This window comes from Botrytis fragariae, assembly GCF_013461495.1.
Source record: "Botrytis fragariae strain BVB16 chromosome Unknown tig00000075, whole genome shotgun sequence".
NCBI lineage: Eukaryota > Fungi > Ascomycota > Leotiomycetes > Helotiales > Sclerotiniaceae > Botrytis > Botrytis fragariae.
This window is the reverse complement of record NW_023500995.1, coordinates 274640-295374: the sequence shown is the minus strand read 5'-3', so window position 1 is coordinate 295374 and position 20735 is coordinate 274640. Positions and strand designations below refer to the sequence as shown.

The 20735-nt window shown below is 42.8% G+C and overlaps 6 protein-coding genes across 6 annotated transcripts; 3 read left to right on the top strand and 3 right to left on the bottom strand.

The window, feature by feature from the left end:
* Positions 1 to 1177: 1177 nt before the first annotated feature.
* Positions 1178 to 1572, bottom strand: Bfra_005580 (putative heterokaryon incompatibility protein; the record flags this gene model as incomplete). Its single annotated transcript, XM_037335962.1, has 2 exons — positions 1178 to 1415; positions 1496 to 1572. The coding sequence occupies 2 exons, from the start codon at positions 1570 to 1572 to the stop codon at positions 1178 to 1180; spliced, it is 315 nt and encodes a 104-aa protein (XP_037191172.1).
* A 1189-nt stretch (positions 1573 to 2761) lies between these two features.
* On the bottom strand, positions 2762 to 4802 carry Bfra_005579 (putative purine transporter protein; the record flags this gene model as incomplete). Its single annotated transcript, XM_037335961.1, has 5 exons — positions 2762 to 2912; positions 2970 to 3450; positions 3503 to 4042; positions 4092 to 4500; positions 4635 to 4802. 5 exons carry the CDS (start codon positions 4800 to 4802, stop codon positions 2762 to 2764), a joined length of 1749 nt encoding a protein of 582 aa, XP_037191171.1.
* A 1392-nt stretch (positions 4803 to 6194) lies between these two features.
* Positions 6195 to 10287, top strand: Bfra_005578 (putative cation-transporting atpase 4 protein; the record flags this gene model as incomplete). The annotated part of the gene is made up of 4 exons (XM_037335960.1): positions 6195 to 6249; positions 6303 to 6604; positions 6655 to 9725; positions 9783 to 10287. 4 exons carry the CDS (start codon positions 6195 to 6197, stop codon positions 10285 to 10287), a joined length of 3933 nt encoding a protein of 1310 aa, XP_037191170.1.
* Positions 10288 to 12364: 2077 nt separating this feature from the next.
* Positions 12365 to 13382, bottom strand: Bfra_005577 (putative short chain dehydrogenase protein; the record flags this gene model as incomplete). Its single annotated transcript, XM_037335959.1, has 3 exons — positions 12365 to 12723; positions 12786 to 13214; positions 13316 to 13382. The coding sequence occupies 3 exons, from the start codon at positions 13380 to 13382 to the stop codon at positions 12365 to 12367; spliced, it is 855 nt and encodes a 284-aa protein (XP_037191169.1).
* Positions 13383 to 15193: 1811 nt separating this feature from the next.
* Bfra_005576 (putative cation-transporting atpase 4 protein) lies at positions 15194 to 16505 on the top strand (the record flags this gene model as incomplete). Its single annotated transcript, XM_037335958.1, has 4 exons — positions 15194 to 15343; positions 15435 to 15539; positions 15607 to 15986; positions 16046 to 16505. The coding sequence occupies 4 exons, from the start codon at positions 15194 to 15196 to the stop codon at positions 16503 to 16505; spliced, it is 1095 nt and encodes a 364-aa protein (XP_037191168.1).
* Positions 16506 to 17565: 1060 nt separating this feature from the next.
* Bfra_005575 (putative potassium ion channel yvc1 protein) lies at positions 17566 to 19786 on the top strand (the record flags this gene model as incomplete). Its single annotated transcript, XM_037335957.1, has 5 exons — positions 17566 to 17603; positions 17695 to 17732; positions 17834 to 18161; positions 18251 to 18864; positions 18912 to 19786. 5 exons carry the CDS (start codon positions 17566 to 17568, stop codon positions 19784 to 19786), a joined length of 1893 nt encoding a protein of 630 aa, XP_037191167.1.
* Positions 19787 to 20735: the final 949 nt, after the last annotated feature.

Sequence of the window (20735 nt, the reverse complement as noted above, 5' to 3'; positions counted from 1 at the left end):
CCACCAAACCCTGGATTTTAAGCTTAATTTTTTGGGTTACTGTGTAAGGGTATCATGTGTGAAAAATTCATTATATACGATTCACTATATTTGATTTTATTGTATTTTTTTATGTGGTGTCTGATTGATTTCATTTTACCCTCTCAATTAACAATTATTCCCAATATCACTGTCCTACGAGTGTAAGAATGTAAGTTTCTTTCAAGTACCAACCATCTTCCACTGTGTTCACTCAAACGCAATCAAACCTTAACCATAACAGCTGAAAACGGGGTGTACCGCCAAACAATGGCGTGAAAGCAGTCTGCCAAGAAGGACATTCCCGCGAGACCCGAGACTCTTAAGCCCACTGGTTTAATATTGATGGTTATATTCTAACAAGAATGGGATGATGTATGGGATGGGTGGTTTTGCTGTTGGTTAGTTACATGACGATTCAAGTATCCTGTACGAGTGTATTATCACCATCCAGGAAACAAGATGTCTTTCTCGTGGTTGAGGTTGAGGTAACATGTAACAGTCAAAGGCGCGGTACAACTTGTTAGATACAAGTAAATTGCTATTCATGATTCATCCATATCTTGCGAGTGCGGATTTGAGCAATGTGTCTTTGATAGATAGGTACCTATGCAGGTAGATACTTCATATACCTTTGAAATAGTACTGTAGCTATCCTGTTCGGCAAAGATTATGGTTGAATGAGAAGAACAATCACGATACCGCAATGTCAGAGTACTTACTGTTCAGGATATCTACAATATCAGACCAACTCAATAACTCAATAACTCAACAACTCAACAACTCAACAACTCTTCTCTCCTCGTCCTTTGCAAGCCCACAATGGTGCACGTGACGAAAAGGGATCTTTTCTTTACCAAGTAAACATATATCGTCGCTCTCTTCGAAGAGTTAAATGCCCATCCTGTCGAAAGTATCCAAACTCCCATGTACGTGCATCACTATGAGAGCCCAAAGCAAGATCTGACACTCATCCTTTAGCGTAATGTTCATAACCTTTTGGTACCGTATTCAGAACTAACGGTTGATACACTTTTCGCAACGGCAAGGCATAAAATGTAGTACAAAGTCTCAGAGTACTTGATGTCATCGGGATAACCCATGCCATACAAAGACAGCTCTTTCGATCTGTGAAACTCCATTGGCTCTCCCATTGGCTTTAAGATTCTTTCCAGTGTGATGTATGCCTACTTAATTTCACCGCAAGGATTATTAGCATATAGTGGCTCAATGGTAACATCCGTGATTCAACACAATCACCATCAGCAGAACTCCGACCAGAACAAAATACTGCGCCGTCAATTGCAGCCCATGACCAAGAAGGTGCTCGATGGGAAACAGCTCTGCGTGATGGTTGGTCAACATATCGTTCTCCATCTCTTACACGCCATTGCGTTCTGATTATAATGTTTCATTCCCATAAATCTGCAATATATCAATCACCTATTGCCATCGAGAATTTCTCGCTATGTCAGACAAGGCGACCAGCTTGTCACTTGACTTGGCGAGTCTTTTGCGAGAAGCAGCTTTCACGATAGAAGACCAGGACGACATGTAATAATGTAAATGACTGGATTCATGTACTTCTTCAATCACAAAGTTTCTTGCGAAGCTCTTTATAGCAAAGTCGCGGGGAATTCTTAAAGGTAAAGTTTCACAAGCGTTTAATTCGCGGCATTCTCAAAAGATTTGCGAGGCACTAAAATAAATTGTAGCAGGTGGGAGAAGACGCTCGCTCGTGGACTACCCATTTACCTCTATTCAATTGAGTTTTAACGACACCGCGCCGCCAAATATCGCTTCAGGAAGAGGTATATCTTGATTTAGAAGGCCAGTTGCATTCGAGTTCGATCAGTTCCATGGAAGCGGTATCCCGCTCTCGGAGGAGTCCGCCATTACTATCGGTAGAGTCCGAGGCTGATAGTATAGCCTGTCCGTATACATCGCTCATAAGAGAGGCTTCAAATTGCCAGTCTTCCATCGAATTGTGGACAATGCAGAGCGGGTCTATCCATATGTAGCGAGACTTAAGAGCACGCGTCACTGTAACAGCATCCCTAAATGGTCGAGGAACTGATGTTAAAGCAATATTCTTTTGAAGATGTAGAATGTTGCTTGTCGAAAGTGTTAAAAGATCACTGAAACCTCAGCAGTGACTAAGTGCTACGTAGAAAGTTCTTGTTGGATCAAGATCCTTGGTCAAAATCAGCTTTAAAGATGAAGAGCTCTCTGCTGCCCCCACGTCTACCAGTCTTGTAGGAAGCCAGTTTTTGTTCTGTCCTGTTTGATCGTGGCACGCTTGAATGCAAAGACTGCATTTCTCCCTACCCTTCAAGACGAGATACGAGCCTAGTACAGAACTATAACGTGTTTGTTTGGTAACGGAGCCGTCAGTTGACAATAACCTTTCCGGATCCCTCCGTCCATGTAGACAAATAAGACTTTCGCATAAATCACAAAGGACCATAGTATGAGAAGACCTTCCAAATTGTGTGGTTTAAAAGGCCGATGAGATTGAAGTTGTGGTCGCAAATTAATAAAAATCTATGTAATACTTTGATTTTAATATGCAGTGCTGATGGGTTGTTGCTTAAAGTAATATAATCATTTAGGAAGGAACCCTCGCTTTCCATATTTTTCCCACCAGGTATCTCCAATCCCTTAATTCAACACCGATAATCATTTCCCGCTCCTTATTACACACTCTACAAATTATTTTCAGAATTTAAACGAAAGGTACATATTAAGCCAACTTCTCACCAGCCTTCGACTCATCGATGGCACGAGTTACGAGTTGAGGTTCAGCATGTGATTTATCCGCATAATCTCCAGCCGAGAAAGAACCCGTTGACGAAGTGTTGATCGGTGGGTCATCGTGCCAAAAGTCTTTCTTTCTATTGGAAAATATTAGCATCTGATTTCTTAACTTCAAGGATGGCTCAAGAACTTACCCCTTCGAAGCTCTTACAAGCCAAGCTGGCAGAATACCACCCTTGATCTTGTATGACCATGGCTCCTTGAACTCCTTATCGTATGGGACAATACGACCACCGGAAATCTTCTCCAATGCCCAAGTTGTGGTGTTGATAATCATGTATGAAATGATACCGGCAATTAAACCGTATGCGATGGAATATGTGAATGGCATCACAGCCAATGTAATAAAAGCTGGTAGTGCATCGCCCCAATATTTCCAGTTAATGTCCTTAGCAGCTTTGCACATCATGGCACCGACGATAATCAGAGTGGACCCCGTAGCCCATGGCGGAATGGAAGCGAAAATAGGCGCGAAGAAGATCGAAATAAAGAAGCAAAAGCCGGTAACCATAGCAGTGATACCAGTTTTACCACCCTCAGAAATTCCAGCACCGGACTCAATGAATGCCGTAACCGGTGATAGCCCGAAAAGTGAGCCGATAGAAATGCCGAAAGCTGCATGCAAAAATTAGTGTGATTGAAACGAAAGGAGGTAAGTAACTCTCACCATCGACAAGATATGCGACAGCGGAACCTTCAAAATCTTGAGTCTCTTCATCAATAGCTCCGGAAAAGCGTGCCATAGAATATAGTGTTCCCGTACAATCCAAAATATCAACATAGAGGAAAGTGATGAATGCAAGGCCAAATTGTCCTGTAACGCCAGCTACGTTCCAGTCTTGTGCCACAAGTGTCTCCTGAATTCCATGGAACGTAACAACTTTCTTGAAGAAGTCAAAATTGGCATCACCGGTAGGATCGTTGTGTGGAAAGTAGGTGACCGGACTATTTCTTGGCCAGGAGGTGATCGCTACCAACAAAATACCAGCAATGATTGCACCCTTCACGCGATATGCCATGAGGATTGCAGTCACAAAACCACCGCAGAATATTCCAATCCACATAGTAGGCGAACGCATCTTAGTTGATCCAGGGCAAACACCAGTATCGTCGAAAGCACTAGCTACGCATCCTGCAAGTTCAAGGGGGGTAGATTGAGCCCCAGTAATGACTCCGAGACCTGCACTGTATCCAAGACCAATAATTGCTATCCGATAGTTAGTATCGGGATCTTTTCATGGTAATATTATACTTACTCAAATATAGACCGATTCCCACTCCAGAAGCGAGTTTGATGGAAGCGGGGATGATTCTCGCCAACCATTGTCTCAATCCAAGTAACGATAATGCCACAAACACAAAACCTTCAACAAAGACCGCAGTGAGGGCAAGTCTATATGAAACAGGCCCAAGCCCGTGAAATCCAACAACCGTGTAAGTAAAGTAAGCATTCAGACCCATCCCTGGAGCCAATGCAATTGGCATGTTTGCGAATAGTCCCATACAGAATGACGTTAGAGCAGAGATGGCAGCAGTTCCAGTGATGAAATCTCGACGGATGACTCCAAGACAAAGATTGTAGTCAACATCGGTGGTACAAGTAGGATCAGTCGTATCGGTACATACACAAGTTCCACCGCTATCGGTGAGAATGGTGGCATTAACCTGAATTCTCAATGTCAGCTGATGTCGACGACTGAGCCAACCCAACCTGCAGTAAAATTTCGAAGGAGAGGCTGTCCTTCTTATGATCGTGAATGATTGGATCAGGTGATATAAATGAAGAGACAAGAACATACAGAAATAATGTATGCCATTGCGAAGAATGTCGCCAACCCAGCACGAATTTCTGTCAGAAATCTTGACCCCTCTCTCGACTTTACATGACCAGAACCTTCAAGACGAAATCTTCTTCCAACGATGCTGCCAGCAACAGCATCGTTGAGTTTGGTATCCCAACCAACCATGATCAACCAGGAAATTCTCGGCGAGATGATGAAATGGAGTGTAGTTGAATCTTTGGTCGGTTCGTTCCGAAACACAGAATTCAATGGAGACAAGACACTGTACCACAGCAATAACTATATACCCCTCTGAAATTCGCCCGCATTGAAAAGTCTTATCTTTCTGATAATCAAAAATTTGAAGATTCTATTTGTTCGTGTGGAAGTGCTGATTACCGCCAAGCAACCAAGCTGCTAACTTTTTGGCTTGGCCACTTGGCAACTCCGATATTGGCCCTGATTTACCAGTTAGACGTTCCAAAAGACAATCCTCACCGGACCTAGCCTCTCGATGGGCCTAGTATCATGCTAATGTGGTAAATTACCCCGGGCTGATATCGTGTTGCTTGATAACTTACATCCTTCATTATCATCTTGATACACTTCTGGTAACTCGATAGATATGGTGAGCGCTAAATAGATAACCTATCGTTTGGGACTCAGTACATTTAAGTCGGTCTGTAGCTTTCACGCCTACATCCGCACATCCATAAGGGGAGTTCCGAGGACTGAATATGCAATGGAGCATGAGATGCGGGGACTTTCAGCCTTAGAGACTTGATGGCCTATCCGGGGGTATGGAAAGTAATCATGGCTCATGTAGGAAATCTATCGATGAGCAAAGGAAAGATAGCCTCAGGTTTGCGGGAATCCATCAGAAGCTCAGAACACCCGATTGCGGCGTGTAGTGGCAAAGTATCCGTGCATTGTTACTAAACAAATGTCAAATCTGTATGTTCAGACTGAATGATTGTGATTGAACTTTGTTTGACGATGTATATGTATAATGTGCGTAGGGATATGGCTTCAATGTTCATATTGACATATCAATTGAGGGAAATGATATTACCATCTTCTGAAATCTGTAAAGAATGTTAATATTAATTGTGATAAGGAAAGCAGTTGCATTGAATGTTCATATAGCAGATAGATATCTTTGAAATTACCTGCTAAGATTTCTGGAAATCGAAAGTGCTACACACACCCCATGTAGGTCAATGTGCCTCGTTTTCCATAGGAACATCTGGTTGGATTGGGAGGTGATACTTCCTGTCATGGATCATTGGGTATCAGTCTTGCTCAAAGAATGAATACAAATATATGATTCAAAACATTGCTGTACTTCACTTATTTCCCGGAGAAATAAGGCCAAACAGAAACATTAAGCAGGAATGTATCAGAATGGCCATTGCACGTGATGCTGCACTCACGTTGAAAGATGATTAAGCGAACAATGAAGCTCCGATGTTCCGACTTCTTACAGTTTAGCTGATGATGATAAACTCAGTGCCACCTATGCCTTGGAGAATTTTGTGAATAGTTTCAACATAACCCTTTCACTTACCAACCTGCGCAATGGCGCCTCTAGTGGATAATCCCATGATTGCATCCGCAACATTGCATAATCCATGTGAGTAAAACCCCACCATTCAATAGATGGTACACGATTCTAACTGATCTTAGTACCGCTTTGGTTGCATACTTACATCTGGCCCTTCGCGATTATATGGCCTGTCTTCTTTCGATACTATCTCTCGCAAGATTTATACGATCAACATATCGGCGGGCAAGAATGGACTTTTGTGTGGTGTGGGACAATTATCACAGCGCAAAGTTTAGTATGGCTCAGCACACATTGGAATATTAACTTGAGATCTCTGTTCACTTCGACATCCGCAAAGTCTGTTTCAACTGCCCAGCTCATTAAGGTTCATCCTATCACGAATGCTGGATCTGCGGATTTCTGTAAAATAGACAGAGATAATGTAGGTTGATTGTTGTTCTCCCACAGTCGTCTTGACTAACTCCTCTTAAGGCTGGTGGAAAAAGCAATGTTTCTTTCCTATTTCAAAAACGTCGATTTCTTTACGATCCATCGAAGAACTCGTTTGCCCCCTTGATATACTCAATAGATCAAGAGCCAAAGCCACTTTTAGAGACATATCAAAAGTCTAGAGGTATCGATTCAGCATCTGAGCTTTCCAGAATTCATCAACATTATGGCGATAACACTTTCGATATCCCGGTCCCTACTTTTTCAGAATTGTTCAAAGAGCATGCAGTCGCACCATTCTTCGTCTTCCAAATCTTTTGTGTTGGGTTATGGATGTTGGATGACTACTGGTACTATTCCTTGTTTACCCTGGTCATGTTGGTAGGATTTGAGAGTACAGTAGTCTGGCAACGCCAAAGGACCTTGACCGAATTTCGAGGAATGAGTATCAAGCCATACGATATTTTCGTTTACCGATTGAACAAATGGGAGGAAACTCAAAGCGATAAGCTTCTACCAGGAGATCTTGTTTCAGTTGGCCGAACCAAGGAAGATAGTGGTGTAGCTTGCGACATGATTTTGGTTGAAGGAAGCGCCATTGTGAACGAAGCTATGCTTTCTGGAGAAAGTACCCCACTATTGAAGGATTCAGTGCAACTCAGACCCGGTGATGCAGTCCTAGAGCCAGAAGGTCTTGACAAGAATGCATTCCTTTATGGAGGAACGAAAGTTCTACAAATTACACATGGAAATACCGATGAGGAAAGACCAAAGATCGCTTCGGGCGTTCCATCTCCCCCAGACAATGGTGCTATGGCCATTGTGGTAAAAACTGGATTCGAGACATCGCAGGGCAGCTTGGTTCGAACTATGATTTATTCTACCGAGCGGGTATCCGCCAATAATGCTGAAGCTTTGTTCTTCATTCTTTTCTTATTGATTTTCGCAATCGCTGCATCTTGGTACGTTTGGGATGAAGGTGTGAGAAAGGACAGAAAACGATCCAAGCTTCTGCTTGATTGCGTCTTGATTGTTACCAGTGTCGTACCTCCGGAATTGCCTATGGAGCTCAGTCTTGCAGTCAACACTAGTTTGGCAGCTCTTAGTCGTTATGCTATTTATTGCACCGAACCGTTCCGCATTCCATTTGCTGGGCGCGTTGATGTTGCATGTTTCGACAAGACCGGTACATTGACTGGAGAAGATTTGGTCGTTGAAGGTATTGCTGGTCTAGGTCTAGGTCATTCCGGTACCGATACCCCTCGTGAAAACGACGGTGCCCACAGCCATATCACTCCCGTTCTACAAGCTTCATTGGAGACCACGTATGTGCTCGCTACGGCTCATGCCCTAGTCAAATTGGATGAGGGTGATATTGTCGGAGATCCTATGGAGAAAGCTACATTGACTTCGTTGGGCTGGACACTTGGGCGAAATGATATTTTGTCTAGCAAAATTCAAACTGGTGCACCCTCATCTTCGGTTCAAATCAAACGCCGTTTCCAATTCTCGTCTGCTCTTAAACGTCAAAGCTCTGTCGCCTCATTGACCGCTCTCAATACCCAAACTGGTAAGAAGATTCGTTCTACTTTCGTTGGTGTCAAAGGAGCTCCAGAAACCATCATGAGAATGTTGGTCAAGGTTCCCGCGGATTACGAAGAAACCTACAAATACTTTACCAGGAAAGGATCGCGTGTTCTCGCTTTGGCCTACAAATATCTATCTACCGAGTCTGAACTTGGCTCTGGCAAAATCAATGATCTAAAGCGTGAAGAAGTGGAGAGCGAATTACATTTCGCTGGTTTCTTAGTCCTACATTGCCCTCTCAAGGATGACGCGAAGAAATCTGTACAAATGCTCAATGAAAGTAGTCACCGTGTCGTTATGATCACTGGTGATAACCCTCTGACCGCCATCCATGTTGCCAGAGAAGTTGAAATTGTGGATAGAGATGTCCTCATTCTTGATGCACCAGAGCATGATGATTCAGGGGAGAAACTGGTATGGAGAAGTGTTGATGACAGTATCAGCATTCCTGTTGATCCTTCCAAGCCTATTGACAAAAAGATCATTGAGAATAACGACTTGTGTGTCACTGGTTACGCCCTGTCTAAATTCAAGGATCAATCTGCACTTTCTACCATTTACCGTTATGCATGGGTATATGCTCGTGTATCTCCAAAACAAAAAGAAGAGATTCTTACCGGCTTGAGAGATCTTGGTTACCATACCCTCATGGCTGGTGATGGTACAAACGACGTTGGAGCCTTGAAGCAAGCTCATATTGGTATTGCGTTACTCAATGGCTCGCAAGAGGATCTCAACAAGATTGCCGAACATTTCAGAAACAACAAAATGAAAGAACTTTACGAGAAGCAATGTCAAATGATGACACGATTCAACCAACCAACTCCTCCAGTACCCATATTGATTGCACATTTGTATCCACAAGGACCTAAAAATCCACATTACGATAAAGCTATCCAGCGAGAAGCCGATAAGAAGGGTATTTCTGTGGCTCTCATGGAAACTGCTGCTAACAAAAACAAAACTGATGACGTGGAAACGATTACTTCGCCTGGCGCTCAAGCTTTGATCAATGGTCAGCAAAACAAGCCGACTTTGAATGATGCACAGAAGAAAGCGGCTAGTCTTGCTGATAAAATGACTCAAAGTCTGATGGAAGCAGAAATGGATGATGATGAGCCACCTACAATCAAGCTTGGTGATGCATCCGTCGCTGCCCCATTCACCAGCAAGCTGAGTAACGTCATTGCTATCCCCAACATCATTCGTCAAGGTCGTTGTACGCTTGTTGCAACCATTCAAATGTACAAAATTCTTGCTTTGAATTGTCTCATTAGCGCCTACAGTTTGAGTGTGTTGTATCTCGAGGGTATCAAATTTGGTGATGGTCAAGTGACAATTAGTGGAATGCTCATGAGTGTTTGCTTTTTGTCAATTTCCCGGGCAAAGTCCGTGGAAGGTCTATCCAAAGAAAGACCCCAGCCAAATATCTTCAACTTCTATATCATTGGATCTATCCTTGGACAATTCGCAGTTCATATTGTTACACTTATTTACATCGCTCGTTTCTGCGATAAGATTGCTCCGTAAGTTAAACCTTTCTTTCGCTTCCACCCGTGCAACAAGTACTAATGCTTTGTCAGACGTGACCCAGACATTGATCTCGAAGGAGAATTCGCTCCATCCCTCTTAAACAGCGCTGTCTATCTTCTTCAACTGATTCAACAAATTTCCACATTCGCAATCAATTATCAAGGTCGTCCATTCCGTGAAGCCATTTCCGAAAACAAAGGAATGTACTACGGTATCATTGGTGTATCCGCTATCGCTTTCTCTTGCTCGACTGAATTCATCCCTGAGGTTAATGAGAAAATGAAATTGGTTCCATTCTCATATGATTTCAAAGTAGTTATGACGACTACGATGATTGTGGATTATCTTGCTTGTTTTGTTATTGAAAAGGTGCTCAAAGCTCTTTTCAGTGATTACAAACCAAAGGATATCGCGATTAGACGGCCAGATCAACTCGCAAGGGAACAGAAGAGGATTGAAGATTTGAAGTTGGAGGCGATGAAGGCAGAGGAGGAAAAGGCTCAAAGAGAGATTGAGGAGTTGGAGAAAAAGATTAGCACGAAGGGTAGATCATGAATATCATCAATGGCAAAGTAGATACGATACGCAGGTAGATTGTATATTATAGATTACTATTGAGATTTTCATCATTCTGTCCGTTGTGTTTTAAAACTGTATACTTGATGGGTATTCGTTCATTTGGATTCATTTTTGGATCGATTCTCCCCGTGCTATGTAGCATCTTCTGCACCTCGAATTTCATTAAACTTTGAATAGATTCGTATATCACCTCCAAGCTGCCGAAGTGAGCTTCCTTCCAAGAATAAAAGAGTCTGGTATTAGATCTGATGGTCTCCATCATGGGATGTTTAAATGTTGATAGATGAAGGTCGGTCAGTCCAGCTAATTGAACATCGCATGGACAATTTAGATACCAAGTATCGGATATGAGAGATCGTTGATGGCCATGGATATGTGTCTGGATATGTGTATGTCCAATCTCTGTGTAAGCTAGTATCAAACACCACCCCTTTTCCATCGACATTGGAGTCCAATCAGAGCTCTCGAATTAACGTAGTATTTTCCTCATGCAAGAAGTAGATCTCTGCTATCCTTGTATGCACCTAGTCGTTAGATTCTCTGATCTTCGCCGCTTTGGAGTACAGGAGGAATTGACAAATGAAAGAGGTGCTCGGAGACCTATGTGATTCATAGGAGATGTAGAAACGGATGAGAACAACTTGTATGCACTGAACGAAAGATACATACTAGTGGATTTCGATTTTCTGGGGAATATTCAAATTGGTTAGAAATGAAGATTTAGAGTGTTTTTTCTTGGACTTTCTTTTTTTCGTAGTTTTGATAGAAATATGCCGCCAGAGAAGCTGAGAATTAGAGTTTTGAGGCTGAAGAGCGGCTAGCAGTGGACGTTCAATATTTCCTCGCAGGGGGCTGGAGCTTGTCCTAACTTACTTACTCGTCCTATCAGGTGATACAGAGTATGTAACCCTGAAGCTGGAAGTCTATATCACAAGATGGTGGACTATAAGAGGACTAATTCGGGTTCTGTTGGTAGTGGGGTTGCTTGGGTGCTGGCTGCACGCGGCATGAGTGAGTAGTAAGTAAGTCAAGGTTACTTCATCATATTTCATATCATTTGTGACAAAGTGTCATGCTTCTTCTGGGGTTCTTCGTGTGCATAGATCGGGTTTTTCGTTATTGTGATTTTCTACCCTCATGCATGCATGCATGGGGAAAAGTCTTGAGCATCCATCCATTCAATTTTAGAAACCCCAGCCAGTCGGCTCTTACACTCGATCTCGATTCTTGCTACGATGAATTTTGCGGAAGGAAAATCATAAGGAGAAACATTACATACAGTACAGTACATTCGTTCTTAAGCTCGCTAAAATACAAAATTAATCTTCCGGAACTGGAAGCTGGTCTATCCGCTCACAACGCTAGAGAATGATGAATCAAGGATATCGGCATTATCTCCGAATTCCATTTAGAAGCGGATGCGCGCGACCCGTTTGGGAAGTATGCTGTGTGATCACTGCAAACACCGGGGAGGTGAAACATGGTGAAATCTTCTTGTATGGACGGAGAATGGATGGGTTTGTGTAAGGGGTATGTCCGCTCTTGGCAAGTTGGAATTCTGTCGGATTGCTACTGGGAATCAGGTGTTTGGGAAGATAGGTTAGAGTTTCCCTATTTTTCGCAATTGCGTTTCGTGCTTTTATGGAGAAGGAAGTGTGCGAATGCAAAATGGAAATGATCATCAATCGACAGGCGGTGCGGATGGGAGGATCTAGATCCCTAACGTTCGTCTCAGGTGCCGGTGAATAACTCGAACGGTACTTGTTGAATTTCGGTAGTCAGGTATAGAGATGATAATCGCTGATGTATTTCATTTTCAATGCCGTGCATTCACAGAGAAGCTTGAGTTGAAGTATTACTGTATAGCCGTTCAAAGAGATGGAAATATCAGAATAGTTATGAAGAGCTCAAGTTTCATTCATAACTAATGCATACATAATCGAGTACATAAATATGGTATCTCTTCATCCAAACATGCCAAATCATCCATGCCAATTACTGACATGCTAAACATCCGAATCATTCACGCCAATCGCACTTCATGAGTCACCCCTTATGCACCCAATCCAAAAATTCGCTCCAAAATCTCATCATCACTTGGTCCATCACCCTTGATAGCTGCATAGGCTGGAGCCAAGATACTCTGTTCGATCTCTGTGATACGTCCATCAGATACGTATAAGATATCTCCTTCTCTATCAGTTGTAGTCATCAAGAATGCTGCGCTTCTAGCTACAACATCACAAGATTGCGCCTTGTGGGAAATGGCAGCCATGATACCATCGAGATCAGGCAAAACCTGGGTGGAAGTCCAGGATGGTGCGAGGGTGTTGACTCGAATGGGGAGTTTTGCTGCTTTGATGGTTCGTTGGATGGAGCGGCCGAAACCGAGGACTCCTGCTTTGGCTGCGGCTTGGGGGTTGTTAGTTTATTTTTCAATTTTGGGAAATGGGGAGAAGGGGGAGGTATCTTACAATAATCGGGTGCTCTCAAAGGTTGTAATCCGGTACTCGATCCCATGAGTACGATGTTTCCTCCCTGGGCATTTTGCTTCAAATAGTGGATTGCTAAACAAGTGGTGTTGACTACGCTCTTGAAGTTTACTTCCAAGACGTCATGGACTGGTTCCTTGAGATCTCCATTCTCGTCAGCGTCAAGGGTGATATAGTTTCCTCGAGGACCGATTCCAGCGTTGGCGAATACATAGTCGATGTGGGAGAATTTTTCGACAGCGGCTTTGAAGAGAGCAGCGAGGGAAGACCAGATAGTTACGTTTGTTTGGACGAAGAGGAAAGAGGGGGAAGAAATTGGCGTGGGGGGAGAGTTGATGTCTGCGCTGACGACGGAGGCTCCGAGGGATAAGAGGAGGTCGATGGTTGCGAGACCAATTCCAGAGGAACCACCTAGAATGAGGGGTTTTACGTGAGTATGAGGGGTTGTGAGGAGTAGATGTAAGGTACGCAGGTGCATTTAGGTGATTTTTATGTATGATGAGTGTACGTACCTGTCACAATGACAACCTTGCCTTTGAGACTGGCTAAGTCCTCGTTTTTGATAATGATTTCAGACATGATGTGTGTATGCATGTGTATGCGATTGGTGTTGTTCCGTGTGAATAGTACAATGTGATAGATTCTAATACAAAAGGAAAAGCTATGTATGGGAAGTTTACAATTGATATGACAGGAAACCCTCAAGGACAATAGCAAGCTTAAACAACCCCTCAAAACTCAACATGACAGCTGTTAGTGGGGCACTGGTCCCTTACCAGTATAGTTGGTCTACTCCGTGTACATTTGACACTTTATGCGGAACCTTGGGCTGGCCCCCTGAAGAGTACATAGCGCCGTAGACTACGAATAAAATGATTTTTAGGGTGGAGCGAATTAAGATTAGATTCATGGGCCACAAATCTTTCGTGCGAGGGAATTTGAAAACATGTGACCCAGATCTCCGACTTGGAGAAAAAAGTTGGATTCTGAAGCTTCAGGCTCGTGTTAAGCGACCCTGAACCAGGTACCCAATGAATTTCAAAACAAATATCGCCGACACACATACCAATGTGGATCTTAATCGCTTACGCAGAGTAATAATACATTTCATATTGGACTTCTAGGGCTCCACGCAAGTTGTGCGTGTTTTCATGGATACCCCCCATGCTGTTTATTTTTTCTGTATCACTTGTGTGGGAAACCGTTGGATATGCTATTTGGAATTGTCGATCTTACTGTAATTGTAACTGCCGCTGCGAGGGACTCTGTGGACATGTATTCCACTTTTGTTAAGATTTGTCTTGGATAGGACTTCTTGTCAACGATCTTGAGAGGGAAGCTCTGAGAAGACACTCCCTGGTGTCGATGAAGATCATGAGCCAATTTTCCAATAGGAACACATGGAAATGATATTCAGCGTAATTTGGAAAGTTCTTGCTTCGAATAAGCTTTCGATGACCTGGTGCTGATGGGTTGAGTCTGGACACCCTGTTGTTCACGATTCCATAATTAATCCAATAATGACTATCGATTTATACACCACCTAGCATTGACTCGAAGAACAGCTTTGAATTATGGAAATAGCTCTGGAACGAACAAGGAATCGGGCGCGGGTAAGAAATGTATTGCCGGTAGTTCTACTCATCAGTGATATATCGGTTCTCAGCAAGGACGCCGTCGAGAAAAGACTAATTAATTAACTCTGCATAACAATGAACCTCTCGAACACTAGTTTTCCCTTCCACTCTAGACTTTTATACATCCAGATATACCAAGTACACACGGTACATAAAAGTAGGAATCATATCCCTACCAAGCTACCACACACTAAAGAACTAAAGAAGCTCAGAACTTGGTCTCGGGCCCACCATGAATCGAGCCGAGCGAGGGCACTTGGAATTTTCATATGAACGCTCCCAAAGAGGAATAACAAGGACACGGTACCCATATGATTCGAGCCAGGAAGTCTCCAATTATGTCTTCTCGGACACTTTCCACCCTATCAGCATTCAATTCATGCCCAGGGAATATCCTAAAGTATCACGAAAGGGAGGGATCTGGAATGAGATCTTTGATCATTATGATATATCAAGACTGGGAAGGAAACTAAGTGCTAAGTAAGTCTAAGTAGATAACTACTGCACCGTACTTTATTTTCGCATTCGTGCAGTTGGATTCCTAACATGCATGCGCACACTGTCCAATCTTAGTATCAGTATCAGTATCAGTGTTTTTTTTTCCTCAAGTTTTTGTTTATCTTATCTTACGATTCTTACATACCTACTACCTGCTTTGTGTGTCTGGTGTGTCCGGTGTGATCATTGATCTTGATCTTGAGATCAGCTGGTTGGAGAAAATCGACGGAGTGTGGCGAAAGCAGAACCGCAAATATGTCAAAGATCGCAGGGGATGGAGTGGCGTTATTTTGGACCTCGATTATGTTGCTGGTGTTGTGTTGGATTACTTTTTCGATGCGTGCGGGTGTGAGGTTGTGGAGGAAAATTTGGGGACTGGATGATATCGTTATGGCGATTGGTTTGGTATGTTTTTTCTTGGAATCCCTATTTTGAATTCTTCAAGAGGTGTGCTTACGGGAGAGAATTTGATGCTAATGTGGTAATGGGTGAATAGTTGCTATATACTGTCACGAGTAGTCTGTGTATTGTATGCAGTTTTTATGGGAGTGGTCAGAAGGCTAAGAACTTGAGTGCGTATGATATTGCGAGGGGGACTAAGGTATCTACCTTTTTTTTTTTCCTGAGGATTAAGTTTCAAGGTTTCTCCAATACTGATAATTCCATAGCTCTTCTTCATTGCTGAATTTTTCTACGCTACTGGTGCTGTGGCTATCAAATGCAGTATTGCAGTAACTCTTCTCCGTATCGCTGATACTCGTCGTCGCTATGTTTATACCGTCTGGGGTATCATGATCATGACTGCTATCTCTGCCCTTATTTTCATGATAGGCATTGCGAACATATGTCATCCGATTAATACACTATGGGGTGAATCGGATGGAGTGTGTAATTCGCAACTGAACAGTGATGTTAGTTTGTTCTTTTCGGCCGTGGAAATCGCAACAGATTGGGCTTTAGCGATTTTGCCAGCAGTATTGTTGAGGAATATTCAGATGAAGAGTAGAGTTAAGGTTTCGGTGGCTTGTATCTTGGGGTTGGCTGCTTTGTGAGTTCTCTTGGTTCCTTGAGTATTTTGAAGATGGCTTGAGACTTATTCATCTTCAGTGCGAGCTGTGCAACAATCGTTCGACTCCGCTACCTATCACTCTACAGCGATCCTACCGAGTTCATGTTCGGTACCGGCCGCATAGGACTCTGGTCCATTATCGAAGAAGCCATGGGAATATTTGCCGGATCTCTCCCTGCCCTTCGTCCTCTCTTATCCCTTCCCTTCCTCAATCTTAGTACTATCGGAAATTCCAATAATCCCACATCAGGAAAGAATGGAAATATACCGCGAACTCAACATGGTACAGGAAAGAGATCGGATATCAACATGGATACTTTCGTTCAACTAGGGGATTCGGATATTGAAAAAGATGATGGAGAAAGTCAGAAACATATTTTGAAAGAGACGAAGGTTACTGTGACGAGTGCTAATAGGAATTCTGCGCCGGGAGAGTGGGAACAGAGTCAAATTTTGGGATGGAAAGGAAATAGGAATTCGCAGAGAAATATCCAGTAGGGGACTACGCTATACCGATCCGTTGTGTTCGAATCACGTAAATTCTCGGCTCGAAGTCAATCAATGAAGGGGCTTCCAAAAGGGGGATAATATACAAAGAAAGGTATACGAAAATTTTGTACGATATATGGATATGATACCAGGGTGAGATATCGCTGTTCCACTTACGATATTGAGTATGGACACATATCAAGGATTACCCCCGCCGGCGTCACACCTTGGGGGGTTGAAACATCTTGAGGAATTGGATCTACACAGAACAGACAGGCCGGATACCAGGAACACGTTCGGTTGGCCAATTGATTTGGTTGAGAGAGTCGAACATTGATAGATCAAAATTGTATATATAAAGGGTTGAAGTTCTGATGCCGTTGAGATTATGATTGTAATGAAGTTTGATCTAAAACACCGAATCTTCTTGTGAATTGTACGATGGAGTTGATCAATCAATGTCTTTGATAGCATTGCCGGTACTTGGAACGCGTGTTTGACTCGTGGCTATGAAACTTTCCGATTGACTGTAACTCCTGTGGCGTCTGTGGCTCCTGTGGCTCGTGAGGTTCATCATACTGCATGCGTACGCCACAGATGATCTCACATCCATCCCATGAGAGCTAGACCCAATATCATACTCAGTAGCACAGTCAGTCAACCAATTCAACATCTATCGCTGTCCAAGATAATAAGCAAGAGTATATCTTCAAAGTCTGTATTCACCAGTCTGTTGCCAATCAATAAAATGGCTTTTCACTCACTCTTTTGCTGGCACCACGTCATAAAACCTAAGCTCACCTGGCTCGGCTCACTGAGCAGGTGCTATCCACCGCCTATGTGCCAAGTAAAGAAATCCAAATAGGCTTGATAGAAAGCAAACCTTGGAAGTGGATGCACCTTGCAAAGAACGCGAATTAGCAGAACCAACAACTTCCGAGTAAACACATCAATGCGATAAGTCATTTTTCCTTTCGAAGCAAATTGTTTTGACGACGATTCGATTGTTGTTCGTGGAAAAAAAAAGTAGCAATTGAAACAGGAGCTATTGCAGTTCATTGCATTCAAAATGGTTCAATGGAGAAAGCTATTCGGGTTGGATGGAAGGTTTGTGAACCCCGCGGTGTATGATAGCTTGGGAGGAACGAGCTATCAATTATCTTGATAACGCAATTGATACTGATACTTTGATGTATAGTGCAGATCAACATCTCTGGCGCGATGAAGCCCGTCGTCGTAAGTTCCTTCTCTTTTGCTTGTATTCCCTAGAGGCGCATAACGAATTGCGCATTTACACAAATCGCAAATTACAAAAACCAACGACTAACAATTCTCAGTTCTTCCTTCCTACCGCGAAGATGAACTACCCAGCGCCATTCCTCCTGTCGAGGTAACTAAGACTGCGCTTCGTCTTCGTTACCTCATTGAAGAAACTGTACCATGCGAACTCGAAGAAGCGAATATCGTATGCGCACATTCGAAAATCATAACTAGGAAGGTGATTGCAGCCGCAAAGGAGGCGGGAGGAAAAGATTACGGTGCTTGTGTAGTATATGCGTTATTGGTCTGCAAGAGATGGTTCAAGAAACAGGCTATGTTGGAGCTTTGGGATGCGGATTTACATAACGTGAGAGCGGTGGCCTGTGAGGTCATTGCCAAACAATTGTGAGTTTTCTACTTCCATGTTTTGAATTCGGATTCGGATTCGGAATAGGAAGTGATTGAGGGAAAGTAAGAGACTGACATATGGGTAGAATCGAAACGGAAGAAGATCAAGAGTATCTTTTACAAAATGTATTGTTGAAAAGATATTCGGTATTGGTCGATGGAGAGCAAACTGCACCTGCAAATGTTATCGAAAGAGCAGTAGATCTTCATGCTTTACGTGTCACTGGTTCCTCGGGATATCAGAAATGCGTCAATTATCTCTGGAGAGGATGGCTTGTACAAGATGAGAACGACCCTTCTCAATTCGTCGATTATAAGCAAAAGGACAATACATATTACTGGACTCATGTTGATCCAGATCGCATGCGCGCACCCGTTTATCAAAATGCCACTCAAATCATCTTTTCATTGATCTATTTGGCTTTGTATACGGGTGCTATTAATACAGTCAATCCAAGTGGAGATTTGGATGTTGTGGAAATTATCCTTTACATCTTCACAGCTGGTTTCATATGTGATGAAGCCAGCAAGTTTTGGAAGGTTGGGAGATATTATATTGGATTCTGGAATGTCTTCAATGTAATCCTTTATGCCCTTTTAACGACAAGTTTGATTACGAGAATTATCGCTCTCGGTCACCCACTGCAAGACGATGATGGGAAGAGAGGAAAGTTCAATGAGCTTAGTTACAACTTCTTAGGTATGTTCAAATATCGTTCAATGGTTGAAAAATGTTAACATTTATAGCTTTCTCTGCGCCAATGTTCTGGATGAGATTATTACTTTACCTCGATTCCATTCGCTTCTTTGGAGCTATGCTTGTCGTTATCAAAGTAATGATGAAAGAATCTCTCATTTTCTTCGCCCTTTTGTTTGTCATTATCATCGGCTTCTTACAAGCATTCATCGGTATGGACATGGCCGATTCTAATGTCGACTCCGCTACATTCATCCTTCAAGCAATGGCCAATGCTGTCATGCAATCACCAGATTTCTCCGGTTTTGACAACTTCGCTCCACCTTTCGGAATTATCCTTTACTATATCTTCACATTCCTTATCATGGTAGTTCTTCTCAATATCCTCATTGCACTTTACAACTCTGCGTATGAGGATATTACGGATAATGCCATTGATGAGTATATGGCACTCTTCTCTCAGAAGACCATGCAATTTGTCAGAGCCCCAGATGAGAATGTCTTTATCGCACCAACTAATCTTATCGAAATCTTCTTCCTCATCCTTCCTTGCGAATGGTGGATGCCAAGAAAACAATACGCTAAACTTAATGATTATGTTATGGCAGTCATCTATTCTCCATTGCTGTTAATAGCAGCTTGGTTTGAACAGAGAAGCGCGGTAAGAGTCAAGGGAAATAGACAAAGAGGGGATGATGATGATGATACGGTGGAAGAATGGGAACAATTGAATGGTGAAGTGGATTTCGAAGGAGAGGGTTGGGAAAAGAAGGTCAAGGGCGTTGTACCAAATGTGGAGAGTGATGAGGCAACTTGTGAAGTAAGAGAGTTGAGGAAGGAAGTGGGAGAACTCAAGGAGTTGCTACTAAAGTTGGTGGGAGAGAAGGAGGGTGGAAGTGATAAAGGGAAGGGAAAAGAGAAGTAGAAAAAGTGGTTTTGATTAAAGACAGTGTGGTATAAAGGGATAATTGGCTGCAGAGGAATATGAATAGTTATCGTTGTTTGTGAATGGCAAATTGCTTATGGGGAGATGGCGGATCATTGTCGGTAATGAATAGAAATAGTAGTAAGAAATGGGTAGCGGGGAGTGGAACGATGGCATTACTAGGCGATTATAGGTGGAAAAGCAAGCTGTGTATTTAATGACCTTTTTTATTGATACCAATATGAAATTTTAGCATTCCAGGTTGTAGTTGGATTTCATGGTTGTGTACTTGCTTGTTTGCTTGTTTGCTTATACATACTAAGAGGTTGTTATGTGAGTACATACTTCTGTTCATAGAACCCTTGACAATGATATGTAACTGTCGATTACTCAGTAATAGGTATCTTCAGGAAATCAAGAAAAGTCGTATGTTTTTCGTGTTGTGTCGTGTATATTGTACATGTTGAGTAGATGAGTAGGCGATATCCATCCATGTCGGGAAGCCGAGAGAAGTGCTCTCGGGACAAGAATGGCAAAATGAGATTGTCCCACTGACGATACTGAGGACGGTGAATTGGAAGATTTCTCAGGAAACGCAGGAGAATGTGGATGGAGGAAAATGAGGGATGCTTGTGCTGTGTATGTTTGCGAATAGAGGGAGTTGGTGTGTTTTTTTAATAATGGGCTGTGTGTATGTAGGTGTGTATTGTATTGTAAAGAAAGGAATTGCTGAGATTCCTCCACGAGGAGGGATTCCCGGGGGGTGGGAGTTCAATGTTTTCTTTGTGCAACGTTTTTCGAGCGGAGAAGGATTGTGATTTGAGGTTTGGGAGAGGGTTATACTCGTTGTACTTGTAAACATAGATTTGGCAAGCGAGAACAGTCGTGAAGAGGAGAGAAGCCTGAGTGAAATCCTAGAAGAACTCCATTCGGTATCTTTTTTCACATT